General features: G+C 38.3%; 2 protein-coding genes across 5 annotated transcripts; one reads left to right on the plus strand and one right to left on the minus strand.

Annotated features, from left to right (window-relative positions):
• Window positions 1-25: 25 nt before the first annotated feature.
• nphp3 (nephronophthisis 3) lies at window positions 26-16,502 on the plus strand. Of its 4 annotated transcripts, XM_056738313.1 has the most exons (28): window positions 26-1,254; window positions 1,684-2,044; window positions 2,162-2,287; window positions 2,459-2,609; window positions 3,726-3,878; window positions 3,946-4,079; window positions 4,188-4,348; window positions 4,601-4,778; window positions 5,792-5,866; window positions 6,047-6,202; window positions 6,454-6,557; window positions 6,637-6,751; window positions 8,892-9,035; window positions 9,177-9,274; window positions 9,373-9,475; window positions 9,571-9,653; window positions 9,735-9,870; window positions 9,958-10,122; window positions 12,108-12,202; window positions 12,414-12,536; window positions 12,618-12,807; window positions 12,884-13,125; window positions 13,252-13,327; window positions 13,460-13,587; window positions 14,365-14,605; window positions 14,693-14,818; window positions 14,924-15,039; window positions 15,184-16,502. In XM_056738313.1, the coding sequence occupies exons 2-28, from the start codon at window positions 1,721-1,723 to the stop codon at window positions 15,347-15,349; spliced, it is 3,909 nt and encodes a 1,302-aa protein (XP_056594291.1). In that variant the 5' UTR covers window positions 26-1,254; window positions 1,684-1,720; the 3' UTR covers window positions 15,350-16,502. The 4 variants fall into 4 exon arrangements, with proteins under 4 accessions (XP_056594291.1, XP_056594290.1, XP_056594292.1 ...); XM_056738312.1 differs by having other exon boundaries at window positions 26-2,044; XM_056738314.1 differs by having other exon boundaries at window positions 26-2,044; window positions 4,260-4,348.
• Window positions 16,503-16,767: 265 nt separating this feature from the next.
• On the minus strand, window positions 16,768-22,864 carry uba5 (ubiquitin-like modifier activating enzyme 5). The gene is made up of 12 exons (XM_056738317.1): window positions 22,611-22,864; window positions 22,449-22,494; window positions 22,273-22,362; window positions 21,878-21,987; window positions 21,665-21,751; window positions 21,496-21,580; window positions 21,230-21,334; window positions 20,850-20,977; window positions 20,486-20,621; window positions 19,227-19,305; window positions 19,017-19,123; window positions 16,768-17,294 (listed from the first exon to the last, which is right to left on the minus strand). The coding sequence occupies exons 1-12, from the start codon at window positions 22,757-22,759 to the stop codon at window positions 17,217-17,219; spliced, it is 1,200 nt and encodes a 399-aa protein (XP_056594295.1). The 5' UTR covers window positions 22,760-22,864; the 3' UTR covers window positions 16,768-17,216.
• Between the last annotated feature and the right edge of the window lie 28 nt (window positions 22,865-22,892).

Here is a 22,892-nt window from a genome sequence, read left to right on the forward strand (position 1 = left end):
GGACACACCAGAGCCATTGAGAGAGAGAGTTCTGCCAACAGAAGTCCAAAACGCTGGAGCGTCACGTGAATCATGGAGCCCTCGATTATTCCAGGAAGTAATGTTTTCTCTGTGAATACTTTATTTCTTTCATTTTTTTATTCATTAAATGACTTTCGACTTTAAATTGGTAAGACGTTCCTGCTGTAAAAAAAAAAAAGTTCCAACATAGATGACGGAACTCTCTCTCTTTCCATGACTATAGGACACACTTGGCAAGTCATAAAAATGTGCACATTTTCTCCATCACTAAAATGTGCAACACTTTACTTGTTACTATCGACTTAATTCATATATTGGAAAGTTTTCCATGACACAATTTTGTGCCACATTAGTTTTTGAACATGATGCATGATGGTATTTCACCCAGAAAGGGCCTAAGTGTAACTTTTTTTAACACATTTTAGTGTGACATTCTTGATTTTAAGTTTTTGAACGCAGGTTGAACTTATACTGTACATGTAAGAGGCCAATACATATCTCATTTTCAGTTTCAATTATTGCAAAATGATAAATGAAGCGTTTGATACATTTTTCTGTTAGTTAAATATCACATTCATGTACAATTTCTCAACTTGAAATAAGTGTATATTGTCTAAAAACAACTACAATGGTCTTTTTTGAGAACCTGACACTCTCACATTGAAATGCTGACGGACCCTTGCTTGCTGTTGAATCATCAGTGATGATGTCAATAGATTGTATTGTTTTCTAATAAAACTAGGAGAGATTTAGCGCATTTAGTGCACTGAACTTTGACATTATAAAATCCTGAGGCAGAATGTCTCACTTCTTATCACGTCCACGCACTCACAAACTGCACGAGTGAGTAGTTATTTGATTTTCGACAGACCCATTGCCTGAAAGAGACGCTTACTGCAAAACCTAAAACGCGCGAGGTCACTTTTTGGCCACATCGAGGAGCCGTAGAAGCCGTGCCTAGTAACGCGCGTTGTCATGAAGACACTGGCAAGAAAATGTGCATGTCTCTGATATGTTTACCTTACTGCATGCACACAAATATATCAGTAAACGCGATCAACGACTTATTTTCTAACATGCATTTGAAGTTTTAAGATCGAGGTCACATTTCTTTAAGTGTGTCGACATGAACCTTCATTTTATCGGGGTGGAGTTTAACTTTTTTGGCTTTGTTGGGATTCATCTGAATCATCGGGATGTCTAACGTTACCGGGTTAACGATTGCAGAATAAGGTAATCGTTGAAAAATATATTCAAGATACGATTTTTGTTGGTTTTTATGACAATAAAGAAACCCGAAAACGTTTTAAATAAATCCAAATAAACGCACAACACATTATTGTTTGCCCAATCTCATACGTGTGCAATGTATACCATACTTACAAATAAATAAACATTTAACTGTTATATTTTCCTCAAGAATCGAGTCTTGGGGTGGTGGTCTGAGGTTCCACCCATAAAACATTTAAATCCAGGCCAAGTGAATTTAAACATCACATTGCCTGTGTCTTTTGCTAAAAAAGTTTGTGCAGTTTTGTAAACAAAATTCAAGTTAAATGATGTCATATTATAAGAAATATTTAAGGTGAACCTTTTTGTGAGAAATACACAAGTGTTTTCTGTATCAATGGCCATTCTGAAAGTCTGGGAGTGCTCTATCAGGTTTTTGTCCCATTGCCATCCGCCGTCCACGGTTGCCATGGGTACAGCATCCTCTCTGGTAAGCCCAGGTGAGGTGATTGAGGATGCGTACGGCGGGGAGCGTGGAGAAGCCTGTGAGATACCAGTGGAGGTCAAACCAAAGGCCCGACTGTTGCGGAGTTCGTTTCGACGTGGTCCTCGTGTCATCGGTGCCAGCTTCAAATCCACGGGATCGGTGGAATTGGAGTATGCCGCCGAGTATGAGCGTCTCAGGAAAGACTACGAGATCTTCAGGGTCAGCAAGAACAATGAGATCACCTCAATGCAGAAGAAAGAGGCCAAGCTGGATGAGGAGAACAAGAGATTGCGTGCTGAGCTGCAGGTTTGAAAGAGATCTTTAGTTCTGATTTTTTTGTGGGTTGCCTTTGTAAATAGTTCAGGTGTTCAAATTCATAAATAATCACGTTACACTTTCAGACATGTGTTTTTTTTTTCTCAGGCTCTTCAGAAGACGTACCAGAAAATTCTCAGAGAAAAGGAAAGTGCCCTGGAGGCAAAGTATCAAGCTATGGAGAGGGCTGCCACCTTTGAGCATGACAGAGACAAAGTTAAACGACAGTTTAAGGTACATATCTTTTCCTTCGCTCCCTCACTTTCACATTGAGTCCTGACCAAAATTCTTGTCTTGCAACATCCCAAATATCCCCCTGCACCTGTCTTCAGACTCTAGTTTTAACTTGACTTTGGTATTGTTCTTCATCTATTTTCCTTCTCTTTGAAATCCCCTAACTGGCAGATATTCCGGGAGACGAAGGAAAAGGAAATTCAGGACTTGCTTCGGGCTAAACGAGATCTTGAGTCGAAACTTCAACAGCTGCAGGCTCAGGGCATCCAGATTTACGAACTGGAAGATTCAGATTCAGATGACAATCGGACCACCGTCACCAGTACGTCCACTTTGTTCGGTTTCTCAATCAGTGTAAGACTTGAAGGGTTGTTTGGTGCCAAAGTTAAATACTTTGTTTCTTTTAACACATCTAATAGTTTAATACTTACAGTTCTGAGAAATAATGATACAGAGTGTATATCTATTGAATATTGATGTCGTATTTTGATGAGATCTTCACATAAATGTGAAGATTGCCTCACTGTGATGAAACCCTGAGATGTGTAACCTTTCCTGGTACTCCTAAATCCGGCATGTCTTGACTTGTGTTGTGAAAAACATTGTGAACAGTTTTTATAATGACCAAATATTCACTGAGGAGGCAGAAGCTCAGACTTCTCTCTGACTAACTGTGACGGAAAAGAAACTAAAATTGGTTATTGTTACAAATTTCTGAGTTCATTCTGTGGTGCAAATGTAGCTTTATTTTCATGTAGCATAAATTTTGAGCTTATATCATTAACTATGATACATCAGTGTATTGCAAATAAACAATAACTGTAAACATTTTCACATATTAAAAAAAATATTTTCCAATTGTCACTGTCAGAAGATTCTAGAAACTTCTGTAGCACAGTGCAGGTGGGAATAAACGATGATGGGTGACAAGGTCTGGAACTAAGTTTGGGAGGACAGTATTAGTAATAAAAGACCAAAACGAATAAATGTACACTTCTGAAGTTTTGGAAAGCTCATTTTTAGTAAAAGTTGTGTTAAACTAGGGCTGAGTTATTTTTAGGTAAGTACCGTCGATGTTAAAAAAATGTTTTTTTAGAATGCATGTTAAAATTCGTAAAGAAACGGTTAAAATCTAAATTAAAAAAAGTTACATTGCGTAATCGGTGAATATTTAGTCATTTAAAATTAATAGTTAAGTGGTAACTTAGCTGACACAATCACACATGAACATACAACTGATAATAAAAAGTGTTTTTATTTAAATTCGGACTGTCAGACGCTGTAAGGGTAGGTGCTATAAAAGTGAAATGTAACCCTTTTTCTGAACCAGGTTCCAAGTGAATCGGACCTTTTTTTGATTTTATTGCAAAGACAAAACTGTGCAGAATTATAAAATCATCATCACATCATGGTTAAGATATTTAACGCATTTGTGCAGCTGCAGGCACTCAGTGTGAGTTCTGGAGTGGTGGTGTGTTGGGCAGTGAGCCGTCGATGGGCAGCATGATGCAGTTACAGCAGACACATCGGGGTCCAGAGTTCGCTCACAGTCTCATTGACGTGGAGGGACCGTTTGCAAACGTCAACAGAGGTGAGTGTGCACCCGTGTGTGTATGTTTGTGTGCTTTTGCGTGTGCTGAAGTTCGTGTGTGTTACAGATGATTGGGATGCTGCTGTGGCCAGTCTTCTGCAGGTGTCTCCTCATGTGTCTCAGTCTCTGTGGAGTAACACAGTCCGCTGCTACCTCATATACACACAGGAGACCAAAGCCGAGTTACAGGCCTTTATAGAGGTATAACACACCTGTTTATAGTTGCATTGGTAATGAATGGCTGTGATGTTTGCACAGGCAAGAACCACCCTCCTTCAGAAAATGTCAAAATTGTGTACTTTATTTCAGACTCACTCTTTTAAGCTTCAGAGGTTTTGTGAGGGTTTAGGGCACTTTTATCTGAATGTGTCCTTTCCTGAGGAGAGCGCCATTCTGTACGCAGCTGAACGCAGGCAGGAGATCGAGAGGAGCTCTGTGTGTGTTCTGCTTCTCAGATCTTCAGTTTCTAAGTGTGTTTCTTTTATTTACTCTTAAACTCATTGCATTTATTCTACCTTCTCTGCTTTCACTTCTTAATTTGTACTCAATATCATAGACTTTCAAGTTGAGCTTGTCTTTGCTTTTCTAGCTCATAACTTTGCACTCCATTAAACTCTTTAAGGTATACAAATTTATATTCATGCATTGCACAGTGACCTCTGAATCTAATCTTGTCAACATTGATACTGATGCTGTGTATTTTCTTCATTCTGCTGCTTCAGTTGTGTTATAGAGGATGTGGAGGAAGCCTTTGTGAAAACTCCAGACTCTCGTCCTCTTGTGCTGTATTTGCGGACTGGAGACAGAAAAGGTGAAAAGGAAGAGGTATCCAACCTCAGTCAAGCCACCAGAGAACTGCTGGAAAGAGTGAACAAGGCTGACAAAAGTGCCAAACTTAAGGTAGAATCAAATGAATTGTATGGTTCTTCTAAAGAAGGAGGGGTCCAGCCATATTTGGCCATCGTGAAATTGCCGGGTTATAAGGTTTTATCTGTTTTCTGAGCAGTTTTGAGATAAAGTTTGTAGATAAAAACTTTTTGTTTTCAAGAAAACTTCCAAAATGTACACACCATGATAAGAAAAAAACTTGACAGTGTAATCAAGTTGTCACAGAAAAAAAATGTGATTTACTTTTTTGATAAAAAATGTCAGATAGATTCTTATAATTCCAAGACAATCATATTTATTCTATGTACTGTATATACAGTGGTGATGAAAAGTATTTGCCCCTTCCTGTTGCATATTTGTCATGCTTAAATGATTCAGATCATCAAACAAATTTTTATATTACTCAAAAAAAGTAAATCAACCTCAAGAGAAGTAAATACAATTTAACTCAATTCATCACAGTTATTTCATGATATACCAAGGGGGGCAATTGCTTCTTCACATAGGGTCAGAAATGTTTGGATTGTTATTTCCCTTAATAAATAAAACCAGCATTTAAAAACTGCATTTTGTATTTAGTCTGGTTTTCTATGTGTAATATTAAAATGAATATGATGATCTGGATCATTTAAGCATGAAAAATATGCAAAAAAAACAAAAAAATGAGGAAGGGGCAAACACTTTTTAAAACCACGGTATATGAGTTACTTCTTAAAATCAAAGAATAGAACCAAAGGACAACTTCATACTGATATCAAGCATTGACTAAAAATAACTAGCAGGGAATTGTTTAGAAAAGTGAAGGAAGTCCTGAGAAGGCTCTAGCGTTGTTTAGAGTTATAAGTGTGACTTGATGTAGCTGTGACTTATATTTTCAAACACTTAACTCTAGTTTATGAGGCCACTATATGTAGGCATTATTTCTCTTGAGGTTGTATCAAAGAAATGTGACACATATAATCAAATATCAGGATTTACGTAATTTCAGCTGATTAAAAGAATGTTTCCCTGCTTGCTTTCTACAGGTGGTGGATCATGCAGGTTCTGCAGAGGATGGAGCTGCTCTCATCTTCTCTCAGTTAGAACAAATCATCAAACAGGTACACAGACAGAAACCACAGAAACTGGGTAAACAAAGTATGAGTGTGAAATTGTGGTTTTCAGCTTCTTGATTATTTTAAGAGCATCTCAGTCCCGTTCAACCTTCTTTTGCATTTGTGGTTTTGAAAGCAGAGGATGTTTGCATGTTAGAAATGGTTGACAGATTTCAATGTCCTCAGGAGTTGTTGGGGATGGAGTTTGAGGAGACCGGGGAGGTCGAGGAGAGGGAAGAGGAAGACTCTGGTGATGTACTGTGGGACCTTCATGATGAACAGGAGCAGATCGAGGCGTTTCAGCAGGCCTGCAGTGCCGCGGCCAGATACAGCTTCCAAAAAGTACTGCAAATCTCTCCGTTATAAATCTCTTGATTTTCAATATTGTGTCTGCTATGGTGGACAGATGCTTTAGGGCAATTTTTTGTTAATGTGCATCCATAATTCATAGTGATTGTTTTCTTTTCAGGTATATTGTTGTGTTTATCTGTGGCATTTAACCTACATTTTAATTTCGAACAGTTGTGATTTCCTTGAGTGTTTATTGAATGCAATTTTCAAATTAAGTATTTAATCTTGTCATTTTTCCGCAGTATGTTGATCGACTCAATGACATGGTCGCCGCCCCACCGCCCACTCCACCGCTGCTGGTGTCCGGCGCTCCTGGATCCGGCAAATCTCTTTTGCTCGCTAAATGGTAATTTCATTTTAACACTGAGGTTTATATACACAACACCTATTGACTTGTAAATAATACCAATTGTATTATTTTGCAGGATAGAGTTACAGCAGAAACACTCTCCCAACACCCTAACTCTCTTTCACTTCACTGGACGTCCTCTCTCCACCGGGGCAGATCCAGTGCTCATTATTAAACGCCTCACAGTGAAGGTAAATACACACCCTGGTTATTTAGAAATGTGAAGAGCCTGAAATTGGCCATATCGATGGAACGTTCTTAAGAATTTCCGATAAATAAAAGCTAACTTATAAACGTCCAATGAACCATCGCTGGGTTATAGTGGGGGTATTTTTGAGGTAGCTTTAACAGCATTAGTTTAGTGTCCTATTTGGTTTATAATCAGAATCTAGGCAGGTTAATTGTCATACCTAACATTAATTTAGTGATTTTAGACGTAAAAAAAGAAAAACTACATTTTGAGCACTGCTTCATCTTTCAGTTTTCATATTTTTTAAGGACACCGCATATGGAATGACATCCTAAAGCTGTCACTATACCAAATACCTGAGCTGGGTTATCAAAAACCGTGAAGTAACCATGCATATAGCCTACAGACTCCATTGTTACATGCAGCCTGAAGATATTTTTTCACATTATAAGTCATTTGTTTTTATATTTGTTTCTATGCATGTTTTTGTCACATTGTTAAAGGCAAGGTAATCGATTTCTGCTAGCGTATCTCTGCTAAAAGCCTTCGGCATACACTGGATCCAAACGTGTCTCCACTGGAAAGTCTTTATAATAATAATGCGCGTCCTAGCTCCTGCCCGACTTGTCTTTCTTTTTATACATAAAATCCACAGACCCTTTGCTTTTCTGGAATAAATAAGGCATCGCTCTTTCTACGTTTTTTCTAATGACCGCTTGCTCTCTTCCCTCCAAAGCGGTCACGCACCTTACTGCTGATTGGCTACAAGTTTGTTTTGGTACTCAGCCCAACTCTAGGCGTTTTTTTAAAAATGCTATCCTGCCTTTAACAGTTTAAAATCCAGGGTTTATAAAGTTGTTAACCCAGAGAAAGGTGTAGGGTAGGGTGTAATAAGATACATTTTTGGTGTAAGCTTTAGGTCAGTGGTTCTCAAACTTTTTCGTGCTTTGCGACCCCTAAATAATACTTCAAATCTTAACCTTGGTTGGTGGTCTTATTTTTCTGGTGTTTGATTGCCTAAAATGTAGGATAAACAAAACAGAAACTCCCGTAACTGTAGGTGGCCTGTCATAGTCATAGAAATTTACCTGGAAGAACCACAATATCCATTCTGATAGATTCAGTGGAATTCATGTGAGATCGTGAAAGTGAAAAATGATCAGGAAGTTGTGGTAAGCAAACCTGCAGCTGTTATGCATCCCCATGGCTTTAGGTTAAAAGTTTGTTTGTATCTCCTCTTTGCTCTGCCTCTCTGAAAATAGCTGATATTTTACAAAGCTCATCGCTCTGAAAAGCAAGGTGTGCTATGATTGGCCAGTTCACTAGTGCGTAGTGATTGGTCGAATACAGCAAGGAAATGTAACGACTCTTAACATATTTGGAACATCAGGTCTCAAAGCAATTGTACTGAAAGGTAGGACCACCTTACTTACGTATACATTCGGGCGGTCTTAGTCAAAGTGTGTTACGAACTGACGTAGATTTGTGGGGGGGCTGGTTACACGAGGTGTTTCAGGCAGGTCTGGGTGAGCATTCGCTTCTAGATAAAATACATCTTTTGTTCCGACACTTTAATTTTTGCAATTTTACATGTCTATTACATGCATCGGCAACTTATAACACACCGAAGACAAAGAAAAACACGTATTTCCGGCGAATCACCCCTTTAAGAAGAGTTCCTCTTTTAGTGTTTATGGATAGACAAAAGTTTAATCAGGGTTTGCTCTGAGGTAGGTGGACTTTCAGAAAAGTTTTGGTTTTACAAATTGTACAGCTATTGCACGGATATAATAAAATAAACCCTGACAGGATGAACAGGCCCCAGTGCAAACATGGATTACAAGTCCATACAAATATTTACCTTATTGGAGCTAAAATATTGATTCAAACTGTTTTATTAGCACATTTGTAATGAATGCAGACCTTCTGTATCCTTTTCCTTTCGGTTTTGAGCCACGAGACAAAAGTGCAAACGACACAAATGCAATTTGGTTAAATTATTTAAATCATTTGTAAATATAATCTCACATTATTTAAAAAAAAAATGTTTATACATTTTTTAAGTGTCATATAATGTTGCAACTAGCCAATCTAGATCCAGTCAACATCTTCTTAATCCCCCCTCCTTGTCGTCCCTTTAGCTTCTCCAGCACTTCTGGTCTATCTCTGGTCTCTCGATGGACCCTTCCAAGATCCTCGAGGAATTCCCACGCTGGCTAGAACGTCTGTCTGCGCGTCACCATGGCAACATCGTAATCATCATTGACTCGATTGACCAAATCCAGGTAGCGCTTCCTCAATTGAACATTCTTAGTGTGGTTTCATGTTCAGAGATGTCTGTACATTAACTCAGTGAACATCCTATTCCTGAGTTCCATTCAGGTGCTATATTTAGCTTAGCTCACTTGTTATTTTGATTTCCTCAGAATGCCGAGCGTCATATGAAGTGGCTGATTGATCCACTTCCTGCTAACGTGAGGGTGCTGGTGTCAGTTAATGTGGAGACCTGCCCACAAGCATGGAGGTTTGCGACCCAGGTTTAAGATGATCAGTTGTTGAGTACCAAATGCAAAACTTACTTCTGTGCAAACCGACATTCCTTTTCCATTTTGGACTGCACAGATTGTGGCCAACGCTTCATCTTGACCCACTTAATCCCAGGGAGGTGAAGAGCGTCATCAGCACAGAATGTGTAAATGCAGACATCATACTCACTAAAGACCAGGTGAGCTTTGACATCGGTATCTAGAGATCGGTCTGTTTTTATGTCTATATACAGTATGATGAGTTAGACTTTGTGTTTGTCCTACCGCGAAACAGGAAAAGAAGTTGGAGAGACACTGTCGGGCAGCTGCAACCTGCAACGCTCTCTACATCTCACTGTTGGCCAGACTCATTACACAGTAAGTGGAAATGCAGATGGGTTTTGGATTTCATTTGAGTCTATGAATATGAGTTTATGAATCTTTTTTATTGTGTGTCAGCTCCAGATCCTGGACGTTGGAAAGGACTCTACAGCAGTGTGTGTCTTGTCAGGATACGGTGTCGCTGTATAGACTGGGCCTGAAGGTGGTACTAGACTCATTGAACACAGATCTGGAGAAACATGTCTTGAGAGAGGTGATCTTTTCACTGCCCACTTTAATGCAGAACGTCAATCCAAAAATATTTGTTGCATTTCATGACTTTATTTTTGTTTACATGCAGTTGCTGTGTTTGTTGTGCGCTAGTCACAACGGTGTGAGCGAATCTGAGGCTTTGGAGCTATTCACAGACCTGTGTTTTCCTGCGCTCACCTCAATGCTTTGCAGCCTGCAGAGTTTGCTCATAATCACTTATGCCTGCGGCCTCATCCGCTTTCAGCATCCACAGGTATGCACAAAAGTAGCTTAAAGGTCAATTGTATGAAATTAAGCGGCATCTAGTGGTGAGGTTGTGAATGGCAACCAACGGCTTACTCCACCACTCCCTTTCAAAGCACTACGGTTGCTGACACAGAAAAGCAATTGTACTGACAGTTACGACCACCTTACTTACGTATACATTCGGGCGGTCTTAGTCAAGTCGTGTTACGAACTGACGTAGAATTTTGGGGGTGTGGTTACATGAGGTGTTTCAGGCAGGTCTGGGTGAGCATTCGCTTGTAGATAAAATACATATTTTTTCCGACACTGACATTTTTGCCATTTACAGTCTTAATACATGTATGGGCAATGTATAACACACCAAAGACAAAGAAAGACAAGTATTTAAAAAAAAAGTTATTGTTTTACAAATTGTACTGCCAGCTTTTACCGCAAAATAAACCCTGACAGGATGAACAGGCCTATGATGTCGTCACGTTTTCGTTTTTTCTGCGAAATAGTTAACGTATTTAGGAAACGTGCGCTGTAGAAAAGTTTGTCTGTTTAGTGCTACTGTAGAAACCACATGGTGAATTCCATGTAAGGGCACCCGCGGTGCATATAGATAGAAATATCTCATTCTAAGATACTGTATATAAAAAGCATAACACTTCATTATTTAAGTTCTTTATTACCTTTGAAGAGAGAGTTATGAATATTATATGACATTTCTGTCAATAAATCCTCTCAAAAGTTACATATAGTACCTTTAAAACTTTTGCTGAAATTGTTTTTTTTTTCTTCACCGAAAAGAGTTTTGTAAATAATAAAAAAAATATATAAATTAATGTTTGTTTTTGAATGATAATTGGCTTTTGTAAAACTATTTAAATATATTGTGTGTCATTTAGATAGCTTGGTGAAAGTGTTTTAAAAGAAAAGTTTACCCAAACATGAAATTAAAATATGAAATTAAATAGGAATATGAAACAAAAAAAGAATCAATATGTATATATATATCAATATATCAATATTTTTGTGTTTGTGTTACGGGTCCCGTCTGTGGAACTCGTAGGTTGATTAAAAACCTGGAATTTCAGGAGAAATATACACTAGAAACGGTCTGTGGCTTTCCTCAGATGTGGCTGACAGCGTCTGTTTATTAACATATTTTAACAGTTCAGTCATATAATCAGTTCTCTTCTAGGTCATCTTTCAAAATATTCTTAAAATAACAAGAATAGTGATTCTTTGTACATGTATAGCCTACAAATTTAAATGAAAAATAAGGTTTGTATTCAAACCCGTCTCTTCTTCAACAAACCACATTACATTGTCAATGAATCACTTCCTTGTGGAGAAACATTAAAAAGTAGTTTCTTTAGTCAGCAAATCTGTTTTCTGTTTGAGCACAAATGTAAAAAAATTAACTATTAACCTATTCATCAATTTTTACATCAGTATGGGCTGAAATACAACCCCAACTCATGTGACACAAATAAGCATTGTATCAAATAAACACTTTTCTTATTAACGTGAATACAATATATACAGTTTGAGCCCTTTTACCTGAAACGACTAAACTGAAATACAGTTAACCGTCTATTTATGGTCCTATAATGGTCACCATTTAAGATTCACAATCAACACATTTCCAATTTCCTTATTTCTCCACAGTAAGTAAGTTAAGTTATTTATATACATAAAACAAACATTACCTTACTCGGAATTACATCAATGTTAGTAAAAAAATGTATGAAATATACACAAGAAACGGTAAATCAACATGACAAGGTTTTTTATAAATTCTTATAAAAGGTTTACAAAAAAAGTTTTAGTTGTCGTCAAATATTTGGGCCGCGATCACTGTGCAGTGAAAATATAATATCGTGACAGCACTAGTAATGTATTATGTTTACAAGCAAAGTGATTTGAATCAATTCAATTGAATAAGCTCAAAGTATCAATCGTTTTTACTCACAAAGTAATTGTTTATTGATGTATTGTTTCCAGGCCTGTGAAGCGGTCAACCAGGAGTTTCTAAATGAGGGCCGACAATGTGGAACTTATAGACAGACACTAATTCAATTCTTCAGCCGTCAGCTGGAGTAAGAACATGTTTTTTATGATCAAAACCACCGCTGTAAGCTATATTATGTACAAGTAAGTTTTATTTTTGCTGTAGAAACAGAACTTAAAACATTACCAAAAGGTTTGCAGGTTTTTTTTGCGAATGTACGGTTATTTAAGTCATTATAAAAAAATCATCAGTGACAAGTTAACAGATTTTTTTAATTTCAAGCATGTTTGTGTGTTCAGACAAGACAGAGTCACATGGCGTGTTGCGGATGAGTTACCGTGGTTACTGGAGCAACAGGAAGACAAGGTTAAACTCCAGATGATTCTGCTTAACCTCTTTGTGTCTCAGAACCTCTACAAAAGGTACGTTCTCATTTCCTGTCCTCCGGTATCTCCTTCAAGATGTGCATGTCTAAATAAAAACTTTCCAATATGTGTTCCCAGGGGTCATTTCTCAGAGCTTCTGGCATACTGGCAGTATGTGGGAAAGGACAAGAGTTCCATGGCCACAGAGTATTTTGACTCTTTAAAGGAGTTTGAGAAGACTTGTGACAGCGAGCAGAGCATGTGTCAACTGGCCAACCTCTACGAAACACTGGGCCGCTTCCTGAAAGATCTGGGATTACTCAGCCAGGTGTGAACTGAAAGCAGGTTTGATTGATCAATCCATGTAGAATCTTGTGTAACATACATGCGTGTGCTGTTTGTAGGCGGTGGCCCCCTTGCAGCGTTCCTTAGAGATTTGCGAGACGGCTCTAGACCCGGACCACCCGAGCGTGGCTCAGTCACTGCACCAACTGGCGGGTGTCTACGTTCAGTGGAGGAAATTTGGAAACGCAGAGCAGTTGTACAAACAAGCGTTGGAGATCTGTGAGAACGCCTATGGACCCGAACACAGCACTGTGGCTAGAGAACTAGACTCACTTTCACTCCTCTACCAGAAACAAAACAAGTACAGCGTTATATCTTTCATTTAGACTCAAGTATACAGATCTCATGAACTGATCTGAATGTTTTTGACTTATTCATGATGTATTTTAATGATATTGTATAGTCTGAACATTCGTTTGAATTACAGGTATGAGCAGGCTGAGAGGTTAAGAAAGAGATCAGTCAAAATCAGACAGAAAACGGCACGCCAGAAGGGCCACATGGTAAGGAAATCAAAATAATATTATTCAGTGGCATGTCCACATATGTGTCTCATTGGTTCCGTTCATATATGTGTGTGATGCATGTTATTACAGAGGAATGAACAAAAATGGCTCTGTTTGTTTTCTTTGTAGTATGGTTTTGCTCTTTTGAAACGGCGAGCACTGCAGTTAGAGGAACTGACGCTTGGTAAAGACTCTGCAGATTGTGCCAAGACTCTAAATGAGCTCGGAGTTCTTTATTACCTGCAAAACAACCTCGAGTGAGTAACTGCTCTCATTTCATACTGGACACAGAATCCACAACTCTAAAGATCCTATTTCCTCATTCTGTCATCATTTACTCACCCTCCGAACACAAAAGAAGATATTTTGAAGAATGTCACGCAAGATGAATAGTCATTTCAGGGTGGAAGTGCATTTTCAGAGTTTAATTGAAGATTAGGAGGGTACATGAATTTTAAAAAGAAAATGACCCACATTGATATTTTTTTTAATTTCACTGGGACTTTAACTCCACACTTTAACTCAACACATTCGCAAAGAATAGAGTGCCTGTAGATTTTTATCTGATAACAAGCTAAAGAAATCGGAAAAAAACTTTACTTGGCTAAACTTGCCTCTCCGATATTTTGAATTCGGACTGCAATACCAAGCTCAACCGCTAGATGTCAATGTCCCATACGGTTTCTTTAAATGCGAACAAACTAAAGCACCCATTCAACAAATTATTTATTTAATACAATTATTATACATTCAAATAGTAATATAAATGAATATTAATATTAATAAAAAAATAGAAGATGAATATAAACAAACACAGACCGATGAAACGGTCCTACATTGGAAGCTAATATTGCTTTCAACATTTAGTGCTTTAATGATTTTCATTAGAACATTCATTCCTAATACAAATAAATAAAATTTGATTTCAAGAAATGCCGTCTTAAAACAACTTAAAACCTCATCTAGAGCGGAATAATATTACAGTTATTCATTTATGTACTGTATATTAATAACATGCTTGTGTATGAACCCAGTGCCGCAAAAGTGTTCATGACGCGGTCGCTGGAAATGCGTCAACGCGTACTGGGAGCTGATCACCCCGACTGTGCCCAGTCTTTGAACAACCTGGCCTCGCTGCACAGCGAGCGAAAAGAGTACGAGACTGCAGAGGAACTGTATGAAATAGCCCTCGACATCCGCAAAAGAGCCCTGGCGCCTGACCATCCCTCTCTCGCCTATACCCTCAAACACTTGGCCATGCTTTACAAGCGCAGGGTAAGAATCACAGTTCACATCTGCTGATTATCTAGATTCAAATGTTATTATTTATTCTCTTTCTGATCGGCTTCGTGTGTGTAATAGGGGAAGCTGGAAAAAGCAGTTCCACTATATGAGTTAGCTCTTGACATCAGAGAAAAGAGCTTTGGGCCCAAGCACCCCAGTGTGGCCACAGCTTTGGTTAACCTAGCTGTGCTTTACTGCCAATTGGTAAGAAACTTTGTAAGCATGTGATTTGTAAATGATCATGATACTGAATCACATGAAACAGTATGATGATGTCACTTACAGTATGTCTCTGTGTGTGTGTTGCAGAAGCAACACAGTGATGCTCTGCCTCTGTATGAGCGGGCGCTCAAGGTGTACGAGGACAGTCTCGGACGACTGCACCCTCGGGTCGGAGAGACCCTCAAAAACCTAGCTGTGCTCAGGTAACACTCTTGTTTTATTACTGTAGCTCAGTGATACATTTAACCACTCGGAACCCTTATGAAATGATACACCTTAATAACTGTCCAGAACACTGTTGTGAAATTTCCCTCGAATCACATTTATCTTTGTTTTCATTCTCTCAGTTATGAAGAGGGAGACTTCGAGAAGGCTGCGGAATTGTACAAGCGAGCCATGGAGATAAAGGAGGCGGAGCCATCTTTGGTTTGCGGTAAAGCCCCATCACATCACTCATCCAGCGGAGACACATTTAGTTTACGAAGCCCCGGCCTGCCTCATACCACAAGGTGACACCTGTCCTTTCAAACATAACTAAGGCTATACATTTGAACAAAAGGACTACTCGAGGTACAAACATGGGTAGTCTGGGACTAGGCTCAAACCCTGTCCGGGAAACTGCCCTATAGGGTAATAAGGGTTCAAACTAAACATTTCAGGATTGTGGCCATTCATAAGGAGGTATATCAGTATAAAGTATATCAGCATGCCATTATCATTTTAAGTGTACTCGTGTTAACATGACAGTGTTATTGAATATCTATACAATGCAAAAATGTTGTTTTAGAACTTGCAGTTTCTTGCATGTTTCTTTAATATACAATGAATGAGTGTAATATTTTATAAATATTAAATGTATTATTAATTATGCAAATATTAGTTGAGAAGTATATTTATCATTTCATACAGTGTCAGTGTTAGCTCTAATTGTATTCTTCCTATGCAGTTTTTTACATTACTGTACAAATAAAGGGATCAAATATGGTCTTGGAAACCATGTTAGATGCCAAAGGTCAGATGTGTGGCTAGTTGCAGCAAGCTTTCTGTCACTGCCCCATTCAGTGATCAGTCTGAGAAGTAGCTCAGAATCATGCCAAAATCAATGTAAACAATGATGTTTATCATTTCAGAAATGCCATAATATATGATTGCACATTGTGCCATTGTGACTGACAGGTGAACGTCTACCATTTGTACCATTCACCTGCTTTTGTAAATACTGTCAAATATGTGGTATAGAATAGCAATGCAGACTTCCCCTGGCCTACGACCTTCCTTCTGAAGACAGGGTCACACAAACCTGTTGACAAGATCTTTCTTCTGATAAACTTTGAGGGTGACCAATATTAATAACATGAAATTTGGAGATACAAGGTTTCCGCCGAACACTCAAACAGTGACTATATTTATGTTTAGTTGTTTTTAGAGTATACAGTTTTTTTGTCTTCATAGTTAAATATCATTAATGTGATTATACCATCAGTCAGTTTACATTGAAGGATAAGTGATACATTAATATTATGAAACCATGTATGTGAATGAAGGATAAATGATATTAATATTATGAGACTACGTATGTGAATAAACACAGGGGAAATGCAAAGTTCTCTTCTTTCTGAATATATAAGCAGATATTTTAACATATTAAATTGAAAGTTGCATTGCATATCCGTCCACTTATGTGCCTCATTTTACATCAAAATGATCTTTGTGCTGTTGGTTTAAGGGACAAGTGTCATTAATGATTTAGGATGCATCTACTTTAATCATGGTTTGTTACATTACATTTTCCTTTTACCATTGATTCCAGGTGTTTATTTTGTTATTAAAAAAGTTGTTTACAGTATATGTTCAATTTTTCAAATACATCAACAATACATTTACCTTAAAAATCTGCCAGTTAGTTTAAACACAGAAAGTGCTGCTGAAAATATAATGTAACAGTAATAAATTTATTTTCTATTGAATTATTCAAATATGCATTACATCATTCAATACAGTAGTCAGAACTATTAATAAAATGTGTGACACAGCTATTATTAAAACATTGGTATGATGTTCTCCATAACATTAGACGGGGTGACTTGAAGTGCTTCATGGCAATTCAATATTCAAGTGTGTCAACAGAATTAGTAACTGCACAGATAACAATAAATAACCGTTTAGATGAGTCAAATTTTTCTGTCCATGCTGATGTTTGAGACCTTTATACTGTAGAGAGCATTCAAGATTTGGAAAGCGATTAAAAACTAAAGAAGTCGTTTTGTTTTGTGCAACCTCAGATAATACATGTACATAAGTACTAAATAATCTGTTTGATTGGATGAACAAGAATGATCAGGAGTTCAGGAGATGTTTATTTTCTCTGGTGCCGTCCTTCTTACAACTTCCTCATCTGAGCCATGAGCTCATCCAGACTCTGCTCTGTTTCCTCCACCGTGTCCCCCGATTCTCCATCCTGGTGTAGAGAGAGTATATTATTCTTTCTTGTGTTGAATGTAGTTGTCAATGAGGAAATTTATAGTCGATATTGCTATGGGTGTTATTAATGATTAATATATAAAAGGGATTTGACTTTGGTTTTGTCATTCATACAAACATATATAGTGTCTCACAGAAGTGTGTACACCCCTCACATATTTGTAAATATTTTGTTAAATATTTTCATGTGACAACACTGAAGAAATGACACTTTGCTTTAATTTAAAGAAGTGAATGTACAGCTTGTATAACAGTGTACATTTGCTGTCCCCTCAAAATAACTCAACACACAAAAGTGAGTACTTCCCTAAGTGAAAATGTCCAAATTGGTCCCAAAGTGTCAATATTTTCTGTGGCCACCATTATTTTCCAGCATTGCCTTGACCCTCTTGGGCAAGGAGTTCAGCTTCACAGGTTGCCATTGGAGTCCTCTTCCACTCCTCTATGATGACATCACGGAGCTGGTGGATGTTACAGACTTTGTGCTCCTCCACCTTATGTTTAAAGGATGCCCCACAGATGTTCGATATGGTTTAAGTCTTCATCTTTACCCTCATCTTCTTAAGCAAAGGCAGTGGTCGTCTTGGAGGTGTGTTTGGGGTCGTTATCATGTTGGGATACTGCCCTGCGGCACAGTCTCTGAAGGGAGGGGATCATGCTCTGCTTCAGTATGTCACAGTACATGTTGGCATTCGTGGTTCCCTCAATGAACTGTAGCTCCCCAGTTCTGGCAGTACTCCTCACTTGGTTGCAACCACACACACTTGAAACCATCTGAACCAAATTAGTTTATGTTGGTCTCATCAGACTAGATGACATGGTTCCAATAATCCATGTCCTTAGTGTGCTTGTCTTCAGCAAACTGTTTGTGGGCTTTCTTGTGCATCATCTTCAGAAGAGGCTTCCTTCTGGGACGACAGCCATGCAGACCAATTTGATGCAGTGTGCAGCGTATGGTCTGAGCACTGACAGGCTGACCCCCCACCCCTTCAACCTCTGCAGGAACGCTGGCAGCACTCATACGTCTATTTCCCAAAGACAACCTCTGGATATGATGCCGAGCACACGCACTCAACTTCTTTGGTCGACCATGGTGAGGCCTGTTCTGACCTGTCCTGTTAAACCGCTGTATGGTCTTGGCCACAGTGCTGCAGCTCAGTTTCATTGTCCTTGCAATCTTCTTATAGACTAGACCATCTTAATGTTGAGAAATCAATTCATTTATTCAGATCATCGAGAGTTCTTTGCCATGAGGTGCCATGTTGAACTTCCAATGATCAGTATGAGAGAGTGAGAGCGATGACACCAAATTTAACACACCTGTTCTTCATTCACACCTGAGACCTTGTAACACTAAAGAATCACATGACACCAGGAAGGGAAAATGACTACTTGGGCCCAATTTGGACATTTTCACTTATCGGTGTACTCACTTTTGTTGTCAGCGGTTTAGACCTTGATGGCTGTGTGTTGAATTATTTTGAGGGGAGAGCAAATTAACACTGTTATTCAAGCTCTACACTGACTACTTTATATTGTAGCAAAGTTTCATTTCTTCAGTGTTGTCACATGAAAATATATAATAAAAATTTGAAGGGGTGTGCTCACTTCAGTGAGATACTGTATATGTTATGTTGGATTGATCTTTCAAGCAACAAACATCTCAATGACTCAAAAGGAAACAAAATTTGAGTCATACTTTCTCAGGTATAGTGTAGGCTACAGTAATGCCCTCTGGTAGATCTGGAACCGGTCCTGATGCAGCCTGAAGCTCCGCCTCTGATACTTCTGACACAAGCTCAATGCCTGTCAGAACAACATTTAAACTTAATAACAATTATGTATGAAGGCTACTTTTTTTATGAATGATGTGTTTATTGTGTTGTGCGTCACAGCGTGGGATCCTCACCCCATTCATTATCCTCATGTACCACTTCCTCTTCTTCTTCCTGGACCACTTCCTGTTTTGGCCGCTCTGCCTCTTTTTTCTGTGACAAATATAAGCAATGATATTGTCAAAAAGAAATTATTGATGATGGGCCTCTGTGTTATGGAAAACAACCACACTTGAGGTAGTAATGTGTTTATCAGGAGATTTTTTCTCAGCTTTTCCATCAAAATCCCTGCGAACCGAAAGTTGCAGTCGTTTTGACTTCCATATTTTGACGCATTGCCGATTTCAGAATGAGAAAAATAGTGGGCGTGGCTCTCAACTTTCTCTGCGGTTTTATTTGACGTATATAAACAGCGGTTGCGTTTTAAAATGGAACTAGCAGCAGACTGACAATTAAAGGGGAGGAGTTATCGGATGCTCCGCCCAATCCGTCTAACATACTTCATTTAAAATAGACAGTCATTACAGAATGGATGTGGATTTTCAGATTTTTACTCAAGATAATGTGGGCACATGAATTTGAAAATGTGAATGACCCACACTTGATAAGCTACATATAACAAACACTGCAAAATCCATGAATACATAGGAATTGTTATTTTTCATTTCACCAGGACTTGAGTACAAGAATAATTACGTGTTTAGTGTTGAGTTGTATTCGTATTATTTTTTATTCGTGTTAGTTCCTGTTTAGAAACAGTTTTAAACTTCACCATAGGAACATTTGCCAACTAAATAGAATCAAGAGTAATAGAATCAACGATGATTTCACTATCAATGCATCACAGTGTCACTTCTCTATGTGTAAATAATTCACAAAACCAAATACAGGATGTATGTAACTGTTAAAATTTCCATTTAAAGACATTTTTATTGCATTTCATTGGATGCGTTCATGTCTAATAATATAACTATTTACATTTAATTTAATTTCACATTAATTTGTATTATTATTTTTCTGTATAATAGTAGTTTTAAATAAACGATTTGTTGAATTTTTATGCATGTTCATTTCATTTGGTTGCATCCAAACAAACCATATGGTACATTATTATATAGCAGTAGAACAAGCTACAGTCTAAAAAATATCAAAGTATTGAAGAGACAAGGTTAGCCAAGTAATCTGGGTTTCTTTTGATTGTTATCAGAAATAATCTACATGCACTCTATTGTTTATGAATTTGTACCGGATGTTAAGTTGCGGTCACAAAAGTGCACCTGCGCAGTAACGTTTGTTTATGTTGTTAAGATGAAACCGTCTATATATGTGTTACCTTGAACTCCTCCTGTTGTCGTCTACAGTATCTGTCGTCACACTGTGGATTGGCCTTCATTGCCATACTTGGAAAGAAATCCTGCATGGCATTATAACCCAGGTAATAACTCACTGTCCCAAAGCCCAACAGATACCTACAACACAGACCGCATGTTTGAAGATCCTTTTAAACTGTACAACAAGTACAAGACATCCGAGCACTAAAGATGGCTTTAGTTTGCCATCTAGTGGCACTGTCATTGTACAAGCCAAACTATACATATCTGAAAGACTGTGAATCTAGTCCTAAATCTTCATTTAAATATATATACGGTATAAATCTGTATTAGTAATTATTGTGAATAGTAAGGATCATCTCTTACTTAAGGACGTTTTGCACGAGGAGTCCAGCGACCACTCCCATTGTGGTGGGCAGGCTGGCCGCACACACTCCATCTCTCTTTAATGTCTTCTCATCAATGTTCGCAGCCACTATGAGGGGAGGGGCACACTGCCACAAAGAGAGAGACCTGATTCAGACCACTGTGAAGCTCGCACGCCCATTTTTATAAAACATTCAACATAGAAAATTGCTTCAGGAAAAAAATATGGTTTTAAAAATGCCCAGCAAGACTTAGAGGGAAGAAGAGGGTATGCATACGAGATGGCTTTCATATATCTACAATGCATGCATTATGGGAAGTTACATAGAAGATTCTAAATAATGTGTTCTGTTTGTAAGGAACGTATATCTGGGTCATACAGCAAAACAGGCTGTTTCTCCAGGTATAATGAGCTGAATATGTCCAGAAACCGCGTTCTCACTGACACCCGACTCCATCCAGACCTGATGCAACTCATTGCACGCCTGTTTCAAGAAAAGAAATCACACAATCAAATAATTAAAGATAGAGATATATTAAAATATTCCAAAAACCAAAGCGACACACTTTTATAGACAACGCAAGATATTTAAAGGGACATAATTCCGTCTTTTCAATAGGTAAATATTAAAATGCCAAAACTAACTGTATTGATGGCCATCCGAGCCTCGAAGTTATCAACACAACTCAGCACCAAATCTACAGGCTTCCCCTCTTCAAGACCACCATGACTGAAAACACACATAACATCCATTAACATAAGCAAAGCTTCAATTATTCATTAACTATCTTATTTAAACTAGTTAAAGAAAAACCTTATGCGCTCCATAAAATGTGTGAAGTTGTCCATTGTGGTAATGTTGTAATTGTGGGTCTCAAATGCAACATCTGGATTTATGTTCCTGCACATGAAAACACAACACAATTTAAAATGACAACGTTTCCATTAATGGCATTACATCAGTTTGTTATTAATGAAATAAATTGTCTTTTGGCAGCAAGCAGAAGGCTTTAAATGAATCCCTCACCTAAGTGTGTGTTGTGAGGCTTCGACTTTACTGAGTCCCGCCTGGTGTGGCTGAAAGAAGAGGCGGTTCATGTTGGCAAGCTCAACCTTATCATAGTCAAACAGCAGTAACTGCAGCAGGAGAAAATCACACACACAGCAGAATAAGGCATGACTGTGTCTTACTGCAGAGCCAAGTCATGTCCCGGGGGCTTATGCTATTGGCTTCTCTCCTCTGTACCAAACGGTAATATAGAGGAGCTGAAGAAAGCAGCTTATTTTAGGTCATTGTGAACACAGTGCATGCCTAACCCAAAAAGTTTATTGTATGCATCTTATTATTTGCATAATTGCACAGTTGCTTGAGTTTTAATTGCATGTATCTAATTTTGAGGAATGAGGATAAAAGTGCATTACCTTACCAATGCCACATCTGGTGAGCATTTCTGCAGTGACACTCCCCACCCCTCCGACTCCCACCACTGCTACAGCAAACGAGCGGATTTTCTGACAATGACAGCAGTTGGATATTGACCATCACATAGCACCTTCACACACCGAATGTCTCATACAGGTACAAAAAACATGTTTACCTCATAGTCCTGCACTATACCCATTCGTTTCAAAGCCATTAGACGACTGCAAGGCATGAAATACGATTTTAAAGTACATTAACTAACGTTACCGGTTTATCCCATATGGTCGTTCATGAATGAAAATCAGCATAGAAAAGTATAACACACCAAATTTCTCACCTGTATGGATTTGAGTCTATGACTTCCGCGCTCATTTTGTCAATCTTTGGTCTGAGATGATGTTCAGCATCACTTTGCTTCTGCTTCGACTTGATTAATTCGTTTTCTAACTCGCGGACTCGCAGCTTGAGTTCCTCAACGGTAGCCATTGCTGTAGTTGTAAAGCTCCTTTATTCTTATAAACAGAAAAATCACGGCAGAAAATATATATTAAATGCACTTCATGTACACGTCTGCACTCCTGTAATCAGCTGGCGAAGAGTGTCTCGTGATATTGTGTCC

This window comes from Triplophysa dalaica, chromosome 23, assembly GCF_015846415.1.
Source record: "Triplophysa dalaica isolate WHDGS20190420 chromosome 23, ASM1584641v1, whole genome shotgun sequence".
NCBI classification, from domain to species: domain Eukaryota; kingdom Metazoa; phylum Chordata; class Actinopteri; order Cypriniformes; family Nemacheilidae; genus Triplophysa; species Triplophysa dalaica.